We start from the raw sequence: 19,090 nt of genomic DNA, 5'->3' as shown, positions 1-19,090 counted from the left end.
CGGTTATGAACGCGATTCATATTTTCGCCATGAACCACCGGTGTGTGCTTCTTTTATCTCTCTTTCCTTTTCTTTTCTCCGTTCCTTTCTATGCCATCCCGTCGATTCTCATCGTCAGTCACGAACAAAACGAACCGATAAAGGTTTTGGAAACATTCAAATCGCGATGATATCCGTCGATATAAAACGGTCGGAATTCGAGCGATCACGGAGCGTCGAGGAAAAAAAATGCTAAAGTCAGCGTCGAAGGTGACCGTAATAAATTTCCTTGGGGCCACGCTCGAGCTCACACAGTTTCCTGCTGGCGCGATTTTCTGCGGAACGTTTCTCTGCCAGCTCAATGGGAGAGCAGAAAGGAAAGTAGGAACAAGCACACCCCTCGAATCCCTTCCCGCTAGTTCCCGTTTTACTGTGTATGCCGGTAACAGGAAGAGGTGGAACAAGGCCAGAGCCGAGAGTGGGACGAGTGAAGTGGAATTAGAGCAATCCTCTCTAATGGTAATTAATGTGCGGCGTAGTCAATGTAACTCACGTCGAAAGAAGAGGGCACGATCAAGTCGGAAGCGCTTGGAAGATTCAGCCTCGACGTTCGACGCGTGTGTATGTGTTCGTATATATTCTGCGCGTTCGTGGAAGGGTGTTGGAGCTTACCGGAAACGGCGGTACTAGCTGACTGGTTGGTGTGTCGTGGCCTGTACCGCACAAGAAACAGAATTGTCCCTTTGGTGGTGTGTGGTGTAAGCAAGGAGTGAGAGAAGGTGGGAGTAGCGTCGTGGTATCGCGGCCAGCACTTTTAAACAATGAAAGCTGATTGAATCGGGCTCCGTGCCGTAACCTGGGCTTCGCTTTTTCGCCAGAGGTGAAACTTGGCCAGGGTTTGGCGCGCGCGTTCCCTTCTTTGCCGCTGTTGGAAGCCATCGTGCACGTTCCAATAGCAGGTCACTTCTCCCTGTCGAACGAGGGTTTGGAATGGTCGTGCACATGGCGCATTCGAGGTCAAAGAACACATAACGGCCACTTTTTCCGATGTCACGACACCTCGTTTCCTCCTTCCCTTAACCGCAACTATTTTTATTATTATCGGTAGGTACACGAGGGTCACTTATCGACGGATGATTTTCACCCGTTTATTGGATCCCAGACGTTGTTACGCTGCTTGGTTAAAATATATTACGCCGTGAACGATGACATAACCCGTCGGCTTTTTGAAATTTATCGGGACACCGAGATAAGCAGGGAAATTATTGCCACGGGATAGTAAGTGTCCCGCTGTATACGATCGCGACACTATAGTTTTCCTTTGTGCGCGCGAAAGGATGGCTAGAGGCTTAACGTACGATTAATTTCGATACGCTTTCTGGCATGAGAAAGTGGCCGAGATTAATACCAGGATGCATTAAGAGAATGCTTCAATGATTCAGACACGACAAAGATTTCGTACGTCCGACGCTTTCAGGTTCGTTCCACTATCGCCCAGCACTCTGATGCACCGTTCCATTAAGTGTTAATTGAATCCCAGAGCTTGAACAGAGTAAAATAGATACGGCTGCAAGTGGAACAGGTACAAACTGCGGCTCCTAAAAGCCCTCTTTAAAACTACCCTCACAGTGCTTAGCCAGATCCCTCGCTGACCCGTGGTATGTTTCTTTCCGAAACGCTTTGAAGTTTCACCGAAAGCATTAGCGGTGCACTTGGTGAGTGCTAGTGAAATTACATACGCAATATCCTCGACTTTCATTATTTAATTGCTGGGATATGCCGTATCGATGAGTTCAAATGAAATACACCAGAAAAATCGAAAATATAACACAAGTAATTTCAAGTAGAATTTTCAAGACATTTCCGAGGAAGCTGTTCTTGTGCAGATTCCTCTTTTAAAAACTGTATTTCATAAAAATATCTTCGTAGAAAGAACTCCCTTTTTCCAGAATTTTTTAAAGAAGAATTTCTATCAAAAGAAAAAGGTAAAAAGATTTACGGAAACTTTCGTCTCCCTGGTGCCTCATACTGAGAGCACGATGAACCATTTCCCTTCCTTACTCTTCAATCATAAAAACGCCCGAGCTGCAATAACCTATGTTACGTTGCTGCATCAATTTCTTACTAGTTTTCTAAACAACTTATCACGGAGATTGAACGTGAAATGCAACAAATAACATTAAAGTCACGAAACGGAGATTTACAAAATAAAATTGTTCCTTCTCTTTATTTAATTTGTAGCGTAGCATACGAAAATTTGAAGGAAATTACAGTGTCGCTTGGCACGCGTGTAATATTCGTAAATTAACTCGCATGGCTACAGCTCGAGTTTTGCGGGACTCGAACGCATCCCTCAGCCTCTGACGATTTGTATTAATACATGGATCGGCGATCAGTATTCGCGACGTGTACATCAATTAGCGTCGACGCGATGGCGGCGGCTTTGACGGCGGAACACAGTTAATAATGGCGTGGTGCGGTACTACTTGCTAATGGTTTTCTATTACCAGCGGCAGAATAATTAGCTTATTACAAGTGATCGTGAGCTACCTGTTGCCGGCTGACTGCTGTTTAAAGTTGCCAACAACTCCGCGGGGTCAGCGCGCACATGCGAAATAATTAACGAACCGGCTGCGGATCGTTGGGACAAACAAGCCGCGTCTACCTGTAATTAAAAGTAATATCGACTCGACAACACGACGCGAGAACTTGGTCCACGGGATCGATAACATCGGTGCTGTTGAATAAATTTACGCTACTGCTGATGTTCTGTTCCGAAGCTAAAGTTGCGGAGTCGAAAGGAATCAGGAGGAAAACAGAGAGAAACTATAAAGAAGAAAATTAAAGGATGAAATAAATGTTTATGGTGAATGGAGGATTTATGTGTTTTTAATCTTTATCGGCCATACTTTACACCCTGTAGTTACCAGTGGTGGTTATTCGAGAGTGTACCATAATGAAATTGTAAATGGACAAATTTGATGAAATAGTGTTTAATGTATGATTTGGAAAAATGTAATTATGAAATTATTCCGCGTTAAGATTACTGTACTTTCAGTGAAGGTTAAGTGACGCAAACATTTCACGTTTATTTCTTCCTAAATTACATTTACGCGTTGTATTAAACTACTTGAACGATTTTATTTTCTAAGTAAATTTAGTTCTTATACAGGGGTAAAAGGGCTTTCGTTATAAAATAAAATATTCGATATTTGTGACGATAATGCAGCCATGACACAACTTTCATTGGACGGCGGTTGGTAGTCGCCTTATGGAATTACTTGAAGCGCTTACTTATACTTGCGTCACTTGGTACAAGTTATTAAACCGTAACCCCTGACAAGAAGAGATGCACTCGAAATTAAAAGGGAGAGCTAGATTTCTAATACGCGAAAGTTGCCTGTACTGTGAAAATTTGATGTAACATTAACCCGTAAAGCTTGGCTTGCAAGATCGGCCACACGATCGTAATATCTTACAACTTTGGACAGGGAACGAATTTAATGATCTGCTTTCTCTCTGCGAAAAAACGAGCCGCGAAGCCGGGGATAACCGTAAGATTTTACTATCCATGGGATCCTAAGAATAACTTTTTTTTCCGCCGTGAGGGACAAAGAGAGCGAACAAGCGAAGAAGAAGCGCCTGCACGCGTCGAAGCGACCTCAAAGCGAATTCTTCGCTAACGGTACTGGAACGCGAAGCGTCGCCAACGAAGACGGCGATATCCATTTAATCGATTCGAGGCTGCTCCTAATCGCTTATTCACCAATGGCTCCCACTTCCTCTCTCGTCCGGTCGCCCTCTCTTTCTCTTTGTCGTTGTGTATATAGCGTCCTCGCCGTGCAATCGACTGATCGCTTTGCAAACGCACAGGACGACGACGTTGGTCGGGAGGCCACGGGGCCACTATAAATGTCCTCGGCCGGTTGATTGAAATTTATGTTTTAATTCATAGTCGAATAGGCGGCGTCGGTGCTCTGCGAGTCGCTATAGAAGAACCGAGAATAGATGGAACAAGGACGGGACGAAGGACGATAGCAAGCGAGAAAAAGAGTTCGAGAAGCCGAGGTCATTTCGTTTCTGTGTTTGCTGTTAATTTACAGTGACGTGTCGCGGTTCAGTGCATCCTAAGCTAATAAATTTCTAGAACGGTCGCTGCACCACCACCACCCATCTCGCAGACAAGCGGCTTTCCGCTTTTTCTGCTATCCCCTACTTCTATTGCCTTCTATTGAAAACCTAGTTTCACCTTTATTTCCTCTCGAACGTCTTCTTGGGCATGCTTTTCCATACGATCCCGTCGGCGATTGGTAGTCCCCGATCGCTTTGCACTCGCCATACTGCTTCAAGGATGGGCCGTTGCGACGAACGTTCCTTTGATGAAACTTCATACGAAGGATTAAAAAGGATAGAACGTTTCTTCTCGCATAGTCCTCTTTTTGACTTGGAATGGATCTCTTTGAGAAAGTACATTTCTTTTACTGTGTTGTCGATAGCAAAGTACTAGTTTTTATTCGACAATCATATAAAAGACAGATTGAAATTTTGTAAAGATCACTTTACGGTTACTCTAAAGTCACTTGAAGACCACTTGGAGATCATTGAAAATCCTTATGTAAAGGCTTGAAGCTTACTCTAGGTAAGACCTACAAATCATTCGATATAACGCGCCATCGATCAGATTTTCTATTTTCGCAATCATTCATTTTTCATTTCGATCTCTTTACAGCTAGACTTTAGCTGACCTCCGTCTAAAGAATAGAAATTATGAAAGGATCACAAAAAGTTCTCACGGTGGCAATACCATTCCATATCATATATTATGAATGTCAGACTTTGCATTAATTAAATTCACGAGAGTAGATAGAATTCGGACTACGGAATAATTATGCGGCTCTGCGAGAGAAAAACTATCAATGAAAAAGTTGCCAGACTATTCCGTGAAAGCGAGAAATATTCAGAGTCGCGAGGAGTATGGTACAAAGCGTCCGAAGCCGAAGTTCGCTTGAAGAGCGTCTTCGAAAACCCGGCGGAATATTCTTACATCGAGGAGCAGCAGGGAAACAGTTCTGGGACTTCCCTATTTGTGCAAATATAAATAATGCCGTTCCATTTACGAGAACGGGGCGCATGAAATCGCGAAATACAAGGCAAACAACGGATACGGTCGATTGAACGTGTACAATTGAAATATTTAGCGAACACGACGATCCGCGTGTTTCTCTATTATGAGGAAAACCAGGAGGGAAAAGATAACGAAACCTGGTAGCGGATACGGAAAAACTTGAAGGGAATTACTAACTTCGAAACATTTGCGGTGAAAGGAATTGTAAAGTAATATTCAGCTTTCCACACAGAAGCTTTCGAACGATTTGTTCGAATTCCACGTTGAAAGAAGAAGAAAAGAAGAGAAGTAGAACGACGTATCGCAGTCTCTCGTTTCGCCTATTGAAAACTTTAATAACGCGCATCTTTTTATTGTCGTTCAGCCATTGTTCGCTTGAACAGTGTAAATATCTACAGGAAACGAGTATCGCGAGAAGAAGAGAAGAAGGCTACTGCGAATCCTTATGCAAATATGTGAAATACCACAAGAACCACGTACTCCGACCTTTCACATGCTCGTCCTTAACAAAGTTTTAAAATCATGTCCTTCCGTTACTCGCTGCCACGTGATTTTCTTTGCACCGCAACCTTACCACGGTTTTCCATCGCCCTTTTTTCGTTCCACAAAAATCCAACTCGGTGAATTTAATGCAATTTCTGCTCGTTTCGCGAGAAACGTTCATTTTCGACGTGTCACGTGTCTCTTCTTCGCAATGTTCAATTTTCGAGGCAGTTCGAGGCGACGAATTTTTGAAAGGAGAGCAACGATCGAACAAAGGGAGAAGGGGCTAGAATAGGCGAGATACTGTAAATCGGTATCGATGCTTGCAATTCTTCATGAAAAGTGTCACGAACAGATTATTCCAACGTCCAGTATCTTTTGCTGCCAGTGATTTAGCGTAAACGAACGATCGATAAATTTCACAAATTTCTCGGTCCTTCACCCGAACTTTTCGTACTTGTGGTGCGCGTGTGTGTGCGTATATTTTGTTCGTTCCTTGTCCAGTGCCGAAAATAAAAGGTCACGACGACAAACGTTATCGAAGCGGTAGGACCGCGGTATTTGATTACTGCGCCGGAGAAAAGTGGGATGAAAAGTCGATGGAAAAAATAGTAACGTCCTGTCGCTAAATCGCGACGAGATAAACGAGGCGAAGATTTACTTCGACAGGCGTAAAACGCCTCTGAATCGAGAGCCTTTCTCTATTCCAGAGATTTCTCGCTAGAGGATAAAGCGTCTACAGGTTGAAGTCGTGCGCGCGAATTTTACAAATGTTCCAGCCAACGACGTTCATCGGGTCGCGGGGTGAAACTGACTGAAGGAAGATGGAATGTTTCGAGCACGGTGTATAAGTTTACAAGATGGACGATTTTACGCGAAACTCGAACTTTCGAATATCTCATTAATTTCTAACTGTCTGTCGGTGGCAGTCATAAGTTTCGCCACGCTCGTGGCAGTTTCAAAACTTCAGAAAGATCGCACGATGAACGCGAAATAAAGAAATGCTCCCGGGGAAGTTCGTCGAGCTAGGCTGACGCGTTCGAAATATTCGACTTACTGTAAGAGGCTGGCAGTCCTCGCGATGTAAAAAGGTAACTTGCTAACGGGCTGTTCAGTTCTTAAACAGGCAGTTATATCTGCAGCCACGAGAAAAACAGGAACGTACCGAGAAGCTTCGTAGTTTGCGGAGCAATGTCTCGATTAAATTCGTTATATCTTTCTTCTTTTATTTCATATACATAAGTATGTAACAGTGTAATTTAAAACTTGAGCTGCTTTCGCGAATTCTTAACAGTTTGCGAGTTCTATGAAATTTTATTAAAGCCACAATTACCACTGTATGCTCTTTTCGATTTCCTAGTCCGTTGTACAAACTCGAAATCGACGTACCTGTTATTGAACTAACATAAACACAGCGACAGAGAAATATTAAATCGATACAAAAGGCTGGACTATTTAATCGATAGCCGAGAAGCCGAATCTGAGAGTGCGTTACGTCTGACCACACGCGGACTGATTTTACTGCGCGCGGCACACAGAAAAATATTAACTTTAGAAAGTGTCATCAACTTGGACGAAATCATCGCGAGCTGCTGCTGAAAACAGTCAATGGAAATCGAAATTACAAAAAGTCACGATAGAAAATTCGACGGTATAAAGAAATATCTTGTATAAACATCTTGCGTAAAGGGAAATGCAGCCGGTTTGACGTATAATTCGATGTTAATTTATGGACTAATTAAACAATCAAACTTGCAACACAAACAATCGAAGTTTCATTGTTGAAGATGAAAGTAGGTCGGCGAATGGGATACGCGGAACAGGTTAAAAGAGAGAATCAGCGTTGAAAGGAGAAAGATAGAAAGCGGAGTACGATGAGGGAGAATGGTAACGTGTACGATATCACAACGGTGTAGAGTTGGATTTTGTTACGGTAAAGAGGAGGGTAGATTTATACGGAACTGGTGAGCTTAAGTTCGAGTTTCCCAACGTTTCGCAGAAGTGGCGCGCATTATAAATGCGTACAATAAGCTGTGCGCATCTTACGACCAATTTCGGCAAATTGACCATTTATTATCGATAACGAGCAAATGGTTCATTTAATGCATGCATATGTATGCAATCGTAGCTGATCTCGAATAATAGATAAAATTGCGCGTCGGTAATTTTTCTTGCAGCTTTAGCTACTATTAGATAAACGTACGCAGAAATTAGATAAACGTTACGTTACGTAAAAATTGTTTTCAACGGAAAAGAACTTTATGCAAAACGCCACCGAATATATTATTAAGGAAATTTATTTCATTATGGAATGGAAAATGTATTTAATTCAGAGACGTTTAAGTATACATATAGAAGTCGAGTGATTTTAAAAAGCAGACTGACAACGCTACAAATGGTGAATTCTAAATGTATATTTGTATTTATGCATTTCTGGGCTCGATTCGTGTCAACCATTTTTCACCTTCCCACTACACGTATGCACGAGCAGAGCGCACTTCCTGGCTTTGTTCAACACATGCATTAAATATGGCATCCGTTGTTGGCTGGCTTTATAAAATAATATCTGGCAAAACACGGTATTGAAATTTATAGCGGAAACGTGCGGTGCTGTATTTAATATAAAATTAACGTCAACGTTGGTGAATTTAAGGGCTGCCCTTTTGGACTGCTAATTGCAAAAATGACGCACTTAAATCTAAACTGCATAATTTTAAATTGATACAATTTCTAGAAGATTTCTAAACGATTGAATAGCTAAACATTTAACAAAAAAGGTAGGAATTGAATAAAATTCCAATTAAATGTTGTACATCAAATGAATATGCACGGTTGTTTCATTTGCATTATAATATAGAATATAATGTTTATAAGTTAAATATTGTTCCAGTAAATTATTAAATAAGGCGCATAAAGATGCAAAATTAAATTCGAGCCGTGAATCAAAGCGCGATTCCAATGGATTCGCACGACACAATTCATACATTGTATAATGTGAGGCCAGGCAAAATGGACCAGCGTATAATTACACGAAAATGGTGCTCAACAGTTGCAAAATCGGTCAAATTTACCGAGCTGTGAAATAACCCAAGCATATAGTTGGGTTAAAAAAGATAATGGAGGGCATCGTGAGTAATAGTCGAATACACGTTGTTCATACATGCCATACGTAAAAATTTCGTTGGAAAATTCATTTTCATCTTGAATCGTAAACTAATTTTCACCGGAATTCGTTTGACATAGTGTGTAATTTCCTATATCAAAATGTCTCTCGAAAAAACGTAATATTATATAGTATTAACACGTCAAACAGTACAGAAACAAAACAACTTATATATCCAATTCGCGTTGCTAGCGACAGATTTCAATTTCAATTTTTTAAACTAACGCTCTCAATTCTGGAAATAAAATTTTAGCTCGATACTTTAGCTCGATATTTTAAGAACAATATCTAACACCTCTATGTATCCTCCATTTTGCTATGCATTTACAAACTCCGAATTTAACCGCAACGAAACGAAGCGTTAAGCCAAACCTTCCCAAACGTCCACCTCTTACGCAATCTAGCGCATCCCCCTTTACTTGATCCATTTTGCAATCGACTTGCATAACCTCTTTCACTTTTAGGGCAGAAAATCCCAAACAAAATGTTCCATACCCTTCTGCGACAAATATAGAATAAACCATTCCCGGGATATATCCACTAGGGTGAACGAGGAAGCAGAGCTAGAGCAGAAAAGGGGTGAAAGGGATAGGGATTGGAGGGATACGAAAATCGAAGCGGGCAAAAGCGAATTCAATCTCGAAACACTTGGGTAAACGCGAGAGTGCTCGGACATCGAGACGAAACGAGAAGTTTAGCGAGACTGGATCCTCCTGGGTGTATCGCGGAAACGCCAAAATCTGCCGACAGGCAACGACGCGACGGTATTGCTATGCGAGCCGCTGGAATTGGCGTGGTCCCATCGGACATAAATTTCAATCAACGGCACCGACGACGCTGCTAGTCGATGCTAGTTCGAAGGGAACCCGAAACACAGTCCGCGTTCTCATTGAAGGCGTCGCTCGCATACTTCGGCCCCTAGATATTTATTGCTACCTGATCGAAGGTACGCTGATTGGTTCTCGTCGCTCTCTTGTCTCCATGCGTAACACACAGCACACGAAAACGTAAATTTCATGACGGTGCGAACCGTTGATTGGTTCCTGGAACTAGCCAGAATTTGCATCTAGCGGAACGTCGATCGGCCATCCTTTGCTGTTGCTGCTGACCGATCGTATGTTTATCATCGTTATCTTATCGTATTCCTTTCTAGCCAATTTCTTTGTATTATAAAATGGAAAGTAAAACAGAATGATATTTTTTTATCTCGTAGAACTCGAACAATAAGTAATTCTCGAAGTAACACAGATCTATTTTTCTAAAGTATTTTTTGCTCGGTTACATCCTCATCTCTGTTCATATTTACCTTCTATATCGCTGATAGAAATATATTTTTAACCTACACTGTTTCGACACTGACGAACCCCGACGTCCGAGAGATTCCGTGCGATGAGATTGTTCGACCTATTTCGTATCTCTCACGGTCGACTAAATCAATTTTCCATTTTTATATTTTTAATCAATCTCCGATGATTCCATCGAAGATTCGGCCCTTTTTCATTTGCTCGTCTCACACGACGCACCGTCCAGCCATTTTAATCTTTCCTATCGATACCTTTATCCTCGTAAATCGTCCACAAATAAACCATCCTACGTTGATATCTAACATAAGTACTTACCAGCACTTTACCTTGATAATTCTTACTTACTCTTCGACTGAAATAATAAGAACAATATTTAAAGAAACCCAACAGAGAACAGTTTTCAAACACAGGTATAAGTACAATTTGTTCACCGTCAAGACGTGAAACTGTTTCTTTACTACATTTTTCCCCATCCATCGTTCTGAATACGATGTTCTGACCGATACGAGCTTGTCGAGGGCAAAAAACGTCCATCGCAAAACGTCGGGCGAATATTGCTTCATTAAGCTTTCCTTAGAGCTCGTTCTCGAGACGGTTTGTTTATCGATCACAGGTACCAGTGCCGGCTAACTCAACCGGCTAACAATCGTTAGAAAAGATTGACGTCCCTCGACAATTGAGCACGGTTTCCATGAACAGTTTCGTTAGCGCGCTGTCGGTGTGTCTTGGAATATTGCTTTCCGCGTTCATTGGCAGCTTTTAATTAACTTCGCGCACGGAAATGTAATAATACCTGGCGCACTTTAAATAAACTCGATAATCGACTGACATGGGCGAAAGCGGCAAGGCGGCTGGGTTGCGTCATGGCTCAGTTACATTGCACCGAGCTACTTGCTTGAGTGCATTCTAGAACAGCAACGAACTAGCCGCTAATTGCTGGAAATTTTCGGTTCCAGCTGATTACTGGGTAGCCTTGGCTGCGGCGTAATTAATCATTTAAGGATCTTCGTTAATCTATTCTCAGCCAAATAAAGCTAATCTTAAAGAAATAGAATTTAGGTGTCGAAAGTATTAATAAAATATATTGGAGTTGCTCGAAAAATTCGTAACTAAATTTAAAAATATTTGAAGACAATGTATTTGTATGGATTTCATATTTTACTGAATTTCAAACATGTAGCTTTACTTTTTCAGAAAAAAAACTATTCTTTTTTAGCAATAGACTCCTTCAAATAGTTATTGAATGTTTCTAACAATGAAATCTTTCTAATTAATCAGTTACAGCTTCTATTCTTGAACTAGAAACAATATTTACTTCAAGTTTAGCATTCAAATATTTAACACAAATTTATGATGAATAATTCTCTTCTAATCCCATTAAATATACTTATCCATTGTTAAAAATGCTACAAACTTCTCAAACAGCTTAACATTTCTTTTTCCAGTAGAATAGAAAACTGCTTTAGTAAATAGGTTTAATTATTAAAGATAAAATTTGTTAAGGATTAATACGAAATAGCTGACTTCGCGTTTGTATTATAATTGAAAGAAAATATTATGAATTTGTTAGGATTTAAACGCAGTTGCAAAAATTGAACGAATGCGAGTCTTATAACTGGCTGAATAAAGCAAAACGGATTGTTAGCAAACAATTATATGGCAATATCGAAAATACTCATCAATCGAAATTATCAGTCGAATACACATGTTTTATTTTACCTGATCACGGTGCAATGCGCTCTGCTGTGCTTTCAGCGAGAAACTTGGCGAGAAACACAGCAAAAGATCAATAGTTCTTTATCACACTCCTGTAAATTGAAACGAACACCAATGTTACTGAATACTTTTGCAGAGTCAATTATTTTCTATAAATGCGATTATTCTTTGTGGCGTCGCATCAATATCAATTTCATCCATTAAACATTTCATATCTATTCTTATTTAATCGAATCTTGTCATAAAAACAATTTAATTTTACAAGTATGCATACTTCTTAAACTAGAAAAGCTTTTTCAGCTTGTACGCAGCTGGAAAAGTGTTTCTATCGTAAAGCTAAATAGTTACTTAAGAGATAAACCTCAAAGAACACTTTTATGCATAAACTTTCTTTATTGTCCCGATATCTAAAATCACATTTTGTAAATATCTTTTTACTTTTTTCTACCATGCACATAATACAACACATAAAAAATTGTCATACTCTCCACGTCCAATTAAATTATCGTAAATAATGTTAACGAGATTTGGCAGGTAGCCTCCGCATCACGATCGCTGTGGATTCGCACAATATCCGCTGCCGAAACTTCTGAGAACGCCTGGAGGACCTTCACAATTAGTGAATTCAGCTTCTCGAATACATCTAGCTCCGAAATAAAAAAAAGAAACCGCTTGTCTCGTTAAGGTAACGCGCAAGGGCCGGAAGTTTGATTAGTCGACAGTCGGTACAGGCAGAATATTAGCGAACTTAGCCGAGGAACTTGTTCATTAGTGGATCATCCAAGTATGTGTGTGTGTGTGTGTGTGTGTGTGTGAGCGCGTGTGTGAGAGAGAGAGAATAATGAACACTAGAGAGGGAGAGTTGGACGCCTTGGTAAATCCACGTTGTAATCTGACGGTTAGATCGGGCCGCCGATTGAAACTGCCAGCAACAGCCGAACAGTTCCAAGCCGCCGTGGTTTCAGAAGGGTCTGGCCTGCAACTAATATACGCGCGTGTAATTAGTTGTGTCGCGCTCGATAGTGTGCTTGGTGGCTGATTTGTTGTTGGTTATGGTAATTTTATTGGCCCACCGCGACCCTTGGGGCTGTGCTTGGATATCAAGCGTTCGTTTCTATGGCTAGGTACGTTCCTGTGAGCCGTATTTCCGCCATGTTGCCGCCAAATTGGTGATAGACGGGGGGGAAATTCTGTAATACGTAAATTAGCGACTTGAAACATACAGAGTCGTCGCTGCTTCGACCTCATTAACGAGTGATTTTTCGATTTGTTGAAACCGAGAGAGCAAAGATTGCTATTTAGGAATTTGTAGATCGCGACGCTTCGGCTGACATCAATTTCCTTTGGTGTTATAGTATTAAGCTCCACGGGTGTTTCATTGCGTATCGCTCGACAACAAAGTCCTTTTACGTTACCATTAAAAAAGTTAGAAGGGTTTACGTAAATTAAGCTTGTTTCTAAGAAAGCTGTTTCCTAAGACTTTGTCTGGTAATGCACTGAAAATTAATGAGAAAACAGAAACTGTACTTACCTAGTATCTTGTTACTTCGTTGACTGGTAATAAATTTCTTCTTTTATTATATAAAGTCCTCTTCCTACTTTCCTAATTACAATTTACAAGTTGTTTAGGTTGATATACCGAGTTGAACATACAAACACATACTTAAAATAATCATGAAAGGAATGAGAAATATGGCAAGGCGAATGAAAAGTGGAGACTAGTTTTAGAAAAACATTTACATATTTATATATATAAAATATAATACAATTTGTTACAGTGTAGATGATAGTGTAGCGTTTAGACGTTAATATCCAGTGTAAATTAGGTATAAATCTAAGAGCGGTCTGGAAGGATAGGGACGCCCGGTAACGCGTACGATCCGTGCGTGAGCGCGCGTGTCATTAGGCGCGGACACACGCGCGCATACACTGCGGGGGAGTACAAGTTCAACATGTTACATGTAAATTATAAAGATACAAGATACTATTTAGCCAGCTATCTGAATTCGAATGTGTAGGTGCCTATGAAGAGTCCGGGACGTAATTTAAATCTAAAAACTATATATACAGGGTACCTATGTACACGCACACGCTATTCGCTCGATTCCTTTTTTCCCGTCCACTCGTTTGCTTTTTCTCGCACGATCACCGTGCCCCAATATCTAGCTAATGGGTCACAGGCATTGGTTGACGATGGTCGCTAATCTTTTCTACATACAGTACATACATTTCCCGATTTCCTGGCTCCGCCGAGTTTTCGTTCAATGTCTAATCTCCTCGCACTCCGAAAAGCCACTTTTCATACGTCTCTTCTATCTCCATTCTCCATTCTCTTGTCAATTTTATCGACTTGGCTCAAATTTGTTTATGTTTCAAGTTTGAATCGGCGAGTAATCGGTGAATGCTTCACCAATTGTACCGATTCTCCATTCAGGTACTGCACGTTACTTCCTCGTTGTTCCATTATATAATCGTTCGCTAGTATATACGACGTACACGTTTGTAATTTACGTTTGTAATGTTAGGAAAAAATTACAATGGAACGGTAACCTTTATAGTAGTTTTTCTTATCGAAATCTCGATGGAAGCCAGGGATCTCGGCGTGATAACGAACCAGCTAACGTACATACGATGCAAGATCATTGAATATAAATGCGTAATATCGTTCCCTATTTATCTAACATAATTATCCCAGCATAAATGACATTTACTTGTGACACTTTGCTTGATTGTTCTGGTCATATCACCGGCAGTTCCTATCAGCCCCTCCCAACACGCAACATCCCCTAAAACATCCTGACGACGGCGACGCCTGCGATAACAGCGTCAGCGAACGGCCACTGAGACTGAAGCCAGCGCGTCGACATCGTAGCACGGAAGAAGTCTCGAAACGACTTCCTCTCCTCGCCTCTCGCGCGGCGCGATTATAACAAGTTCTTTCGGCGGTGATAAATCATCGCTTATCCCGTAAAGGATCGTACATTCCGTACACGCAGCGAAGAAATTCGAGGGAGGGAAAGTAGCAATCGAATGTTTCTCAAATTATTCCATCTCTCAATACGTGTTTACTATCTTGCTTCTATCCTTCAATCGTCGATCAATTGCATCACCGTCGTACTGTTTCGTCGATGTTTTAACATCATCGACAAGTCTCGAACGACTTGTTCTGTTTTCATTTCTGTGTACGTAGGTCTGCGTGTCGTATGGATATTTTTAAATGTGTAAATATTGTACGTGCTGACTCGATGGTTCCATGTTATAAGCGTTTACAAACAGAAAAAGAGGGACAATAATAACAGAAAGACGGAGTATAACTTCGAATTGGAACGCTGACATTAGCGAAGCGACGATTGGCAGTATCACGGCAGTATACTCGTCGGCAGTATACAGCAGTATGATCGGAAAGGAATGGATCTTCAGCGCTTAAAAGTAACGTTTTTTTTCCTCGAGGATGAAGGTAATAATCGCTCGACTTCCCTACGATCTCTACACACACAGATCTCCTATGACATTTACGAATTATCGTAGTATTAAATTGTAAAACGTGACTACGCGCTTATTATTTTTACCGATTAGTCCGACTACGTAGTGAGGTTTTTTTTTTTTTTTAATATTTCTACACTAGGGAAAGAAAGAGAGAGAGAGAGAGAGATTTATCATCGACAATCGGTCGTCGTAAGTCGTGGGAGATCGGTACTAAAAGACATCGACAGAACAAACGAGAGATTTTAATAGACGACCGAGAGACAGATGTGAGAATGAAAAACAACCGACACACACGGAAAACGAAACCGCGACATTTCGCTCGTGTGATTTTCTGGAAAAAGAGGAACGCGCCTACGAAGCTTTTCGCTTCTCGTGTCTCCGACTGTGAAACTTGCGTTCTCCCCCGATGCAAATAGAATTGAGGAAAAGCGCGCGCATTAAGGGACTCTTGACTACAAAGATATCGATCGCGGTACTCCGGTGTAAGTCCTCTACTTGCACGCCATCATACATGTTATTCCTTCCTTCCCTCCTTCTCTCTTTCTCCTTTCCCAATAATTAAAGTGGTGCTTCGAAGACTTAATCGACTGAACGAGTGTCAAATGAGGGTACATTGTAACAGGTCAAAAATTGGATCAATTTAAAGTAACTACGCGAAGTAGATTGGATTTAATTCTGTATCGAAAAAAAGAAACAATTCTATTGTCTAACTCTTGTTGGTGATTTCAAAATGTTAATAACAATTGATAATTCCCGACCGATATTCGTACATCTGTATCGATATTTGTAAATTTTTTTCTTGTATGTTCTCTCATTTAAACATGATCATGATAAATTGTTCTTTAAAACAATTCTTTTATTGTCTCAAATGTTACATTGTTCGATAAGTCGAATAAAACATGACATTCCAGTAATAGTTTCGATAATAGATCGTTATTTGAATCATCAATTCGTAAGTCTGAATCAGCTATGAAAGCTGTTAATTAATCACAAACGCTCGACGAGACAATCATTATCGATTGCCTACCAAGGAGTCAAAGCACCGCTTTAAAGCGTGGCGTCGCAAAGAAACGGAAGCACATGTCTTCCGTTGGTGGAATCGATCACGTAGAGATCGATGCAACACCGCGTGTGCCATTCGTAGTGACAAGTGTCCCCCAGCGAGCGGTGGAGAACGCATTAAGAAACTCAACGTACGCTTCCCGACCGTCGCGCTTCGCGAACATGTTGCGCGCGGAATATATAAAAACGCATGTATATCTAACGCGTGGAAACGCGGGCGAAACAGAGTATCAACGCGACAAGTAAACTTCTTCTCTATACAATTAAATAAAAAATAAATAATCTCCGGCACGAACAGCCAGCTGAACAACGAGAGCTACACTTAAGGAACTGTACAGAATATTACAAAGGAAATGGTACAAACGTTGGTCAAGTGACACGTAACGAGGCTAAAATAATTCCACGGTACAGTGAAAAACGTTGGAAACTTGGTTTGTTAGTCCCGAGTGCGAATCGACCAACGTTTATATGGTCTCCGCTAAAAAACGTATCTATTCGTATAAATCTAATAGTAACAGAATATACAGACTCCGGCGGGAACCAAGCGATTCTCCATGAGATTACTCTTTGAAAAATCTAGAAAGCTGCACCTGAAAGCTACTTCTTTAGAAATGTTCTCTTCGTCAAGACCACCCGAATGCGTTCAATTCGCTTGGTTCTCAGCCTGCTAAATAAACAGCCAACAATATAAATTCTTTCGAGTCTAGAAGCTTCAAAATAATTCCGCACAATAGACAGGATTTCAATTTCCTCGTGGATATCTTTCGTTCGAGAACTGCTGAAGGAGAGAATCGGCTAGTACATATTCGCGACTTACACTATGTTGCTTTTTTCTTGAGACGGCGAGTCGAGTTTGAAAACGCAGCCCGTTGTTTGTAAAAATGGACTAGAAAACTTGTATCATATTTTTACTCTTTCTCGTTCAATTCTCGTTTTCGTGCGCTGTCACGTATTTATTATTATCAACCAAACAAACGTAGGCTAAGATCGATTAAGGTTATACACGTATATAAGTTCATATTCACGTACGACCGATCCTAAAATTATTGTATTATATTTCACGCAATATAATATAGGTTGGATCGCGTATAACAGACAGTGCTATAGTGGAAAGTAACGAAATAGAAGAGCAACGAGTAACTTTGTCGCTCACGATTTCGATTCACGATTCATCCGTATTCACGTTGTTCCTTTTATCTGATCGTGTCAAAGGGCGAGAGATCCATCCGTTTTGACGCAAGCGCCGACTGTGTTAACGTTACGACGGAAACGCAATTCTTTGCAGGATTTCAAGGGACTTCCTTTGATCGTATCAGCCTTTGCCCGTGCCATGTTCAAGCGAAATACTTCGCGACTAACCGAATGAAATCGAATTAAATTCTGAATCGATTACTTGCGAATGAACCTAAAAGCTTGCTTTTATGCCGGCGTCGATACGGATCGATAAATAGTACCTCGTAGATACAGAGGTATTTATACGTTTAGCTTTTTACACACAATATCATTTGTGCAATATTTTGAAAAAAAATTAGATGGTGAAAACTGAGAAACGACGAGTGATCGAAGTCGAAAGATATCCAACGATGGTCCTGCGCGAGTACGCGATTCGTTATAACAATATAGTTGCACGAGCAGAGATCGCGAAAAGGGAGGTTGATCCTTGAATGAGGACACCGTAGATCCTACTCTTCGATGGACGTTCATTAGGGGAAAATATATTTGGCAATCTTCAATAGATCGTCTCGTGTCGACAACATCCATTATTCGTTCCGTGCGCGATCACGACTCAAAACCATCAAAAATATTTCTCTTTCCCACGTCGATCAAGGTAATCCATCCAGCTGATCCATCGATCAACTCTTCCTCGATGTGTTTCGTAAAACGAATCGTCTCCGTAAAAAAATTGCGATCGTTCGGTAGTAGGACAAACCGGATAGACGTGGAAACGAACGCGAAAGGGAACCCCGGTATCTACCGCCATCCTCATTCAACGACCAATCAACGATGAATATAGTTGTTTAGTTTAAGCGACGCGTCAGAGGATACACACCGGTACGTACTTACATATGCATCTCCTCCCCGATCCAGCGCGATCAACAAGAAGATAAAACGGCCGTCCTAGATAAACGAAATCGATCGATCGGTCGATCAGCGTGCAGACGACCAACCAGTGTTCACCTGAACGTACCGCCAATTACAGCCACCAAAATGGTCAATATTAAAACCATCGGTGGTACCGATCTAGTCGAGGAACTTCCGCCAGTTGGTCCGTCACTGCTGCGGGACACTTTGCTGCGCACCAATTGTCCACGTTCGACGGCGTTTGTCTCGTCACTGTCAGGATCCACGGGAGCACCGATATCCTCGTCTTCGCTGAGCAACATCGACAACTTGTTTCTTAGAGGTTTCTTCGAGCAAGGCAAGTTAACCTCCTCGTACGGCCTTAAAATCCTAGGATAGTGGACTTCCAAGTTCTCCGTGCCCGGCAGCACACCCTTGTTCGTCCAGCAGAGGGGTTTGAAGGTGCCTCCTCGAGTAGCTTCTCGGAAACTTTGAAAACTGGTCTCCCAGTCGTAGCTAAGCAAACGTTCCTCCAATGTCATGCCGGACAACTTTTGCGGTTCTTGAATCTTTACCGGGCTAGAACCCCTGTAACGAGAAAGAATGATACGTGAAGGTTTGTCACGGCTTGGCTCGATTTCACGTCCTACAGGGACGAAGTTTCAGGAGTCCCGAAGACGACTTTGCTCCCGTGACCCGCATCGTGAAAGC

At 41.3% G+C, this 19,090-nt stretch overlaps 1 protein-coding gene across 2 annotated transcripts in view; it reads right to left on the bottom strand.

Moving 5' to 3' along the window:
* Nucleotides 1-13,492: 13,492 nt before the first annotated feature.
* olf413 (DBH like monooxygenase olf413) overlaps nt 13,493-19,090 on the bottom strand; it is a 171,959-nt gene continuing 166,361 nt past the window's right edge. For both annotated transcript variants that reach the window (XM_033338806.2, XM_076622122.1), the window contains one exon: nt 13,493-18,967. In XM_033338806.2, the coding sequence (XP_033194697.1) occupies nt 18,493-18,967 (475 nt within the window). In that variant the 3' untranslated portion in view covers nt 13,493-18,492. The remainder of the gene's footprint in view (nt 18,968-19,090) is intronic.

This window comes from Bombus vancouverensis, chromosome 10, assembly GCF_051014615.1.
Source record: "Bombus vancouverensis nearcticus chromosome 10, iyBomVanc1_principal, whole genome shotgun sequence".
Taxonomy (NCBI): domain Eukaryota; kingdom Metazoa; phylum Arthropoda; class Insecta; order Hymenoptera; family Apidae; genus Bombus; species Bombus vancouverensis.
This window is presented reverse-complemented; position numbering and strand designations above follow the sequence as displayed.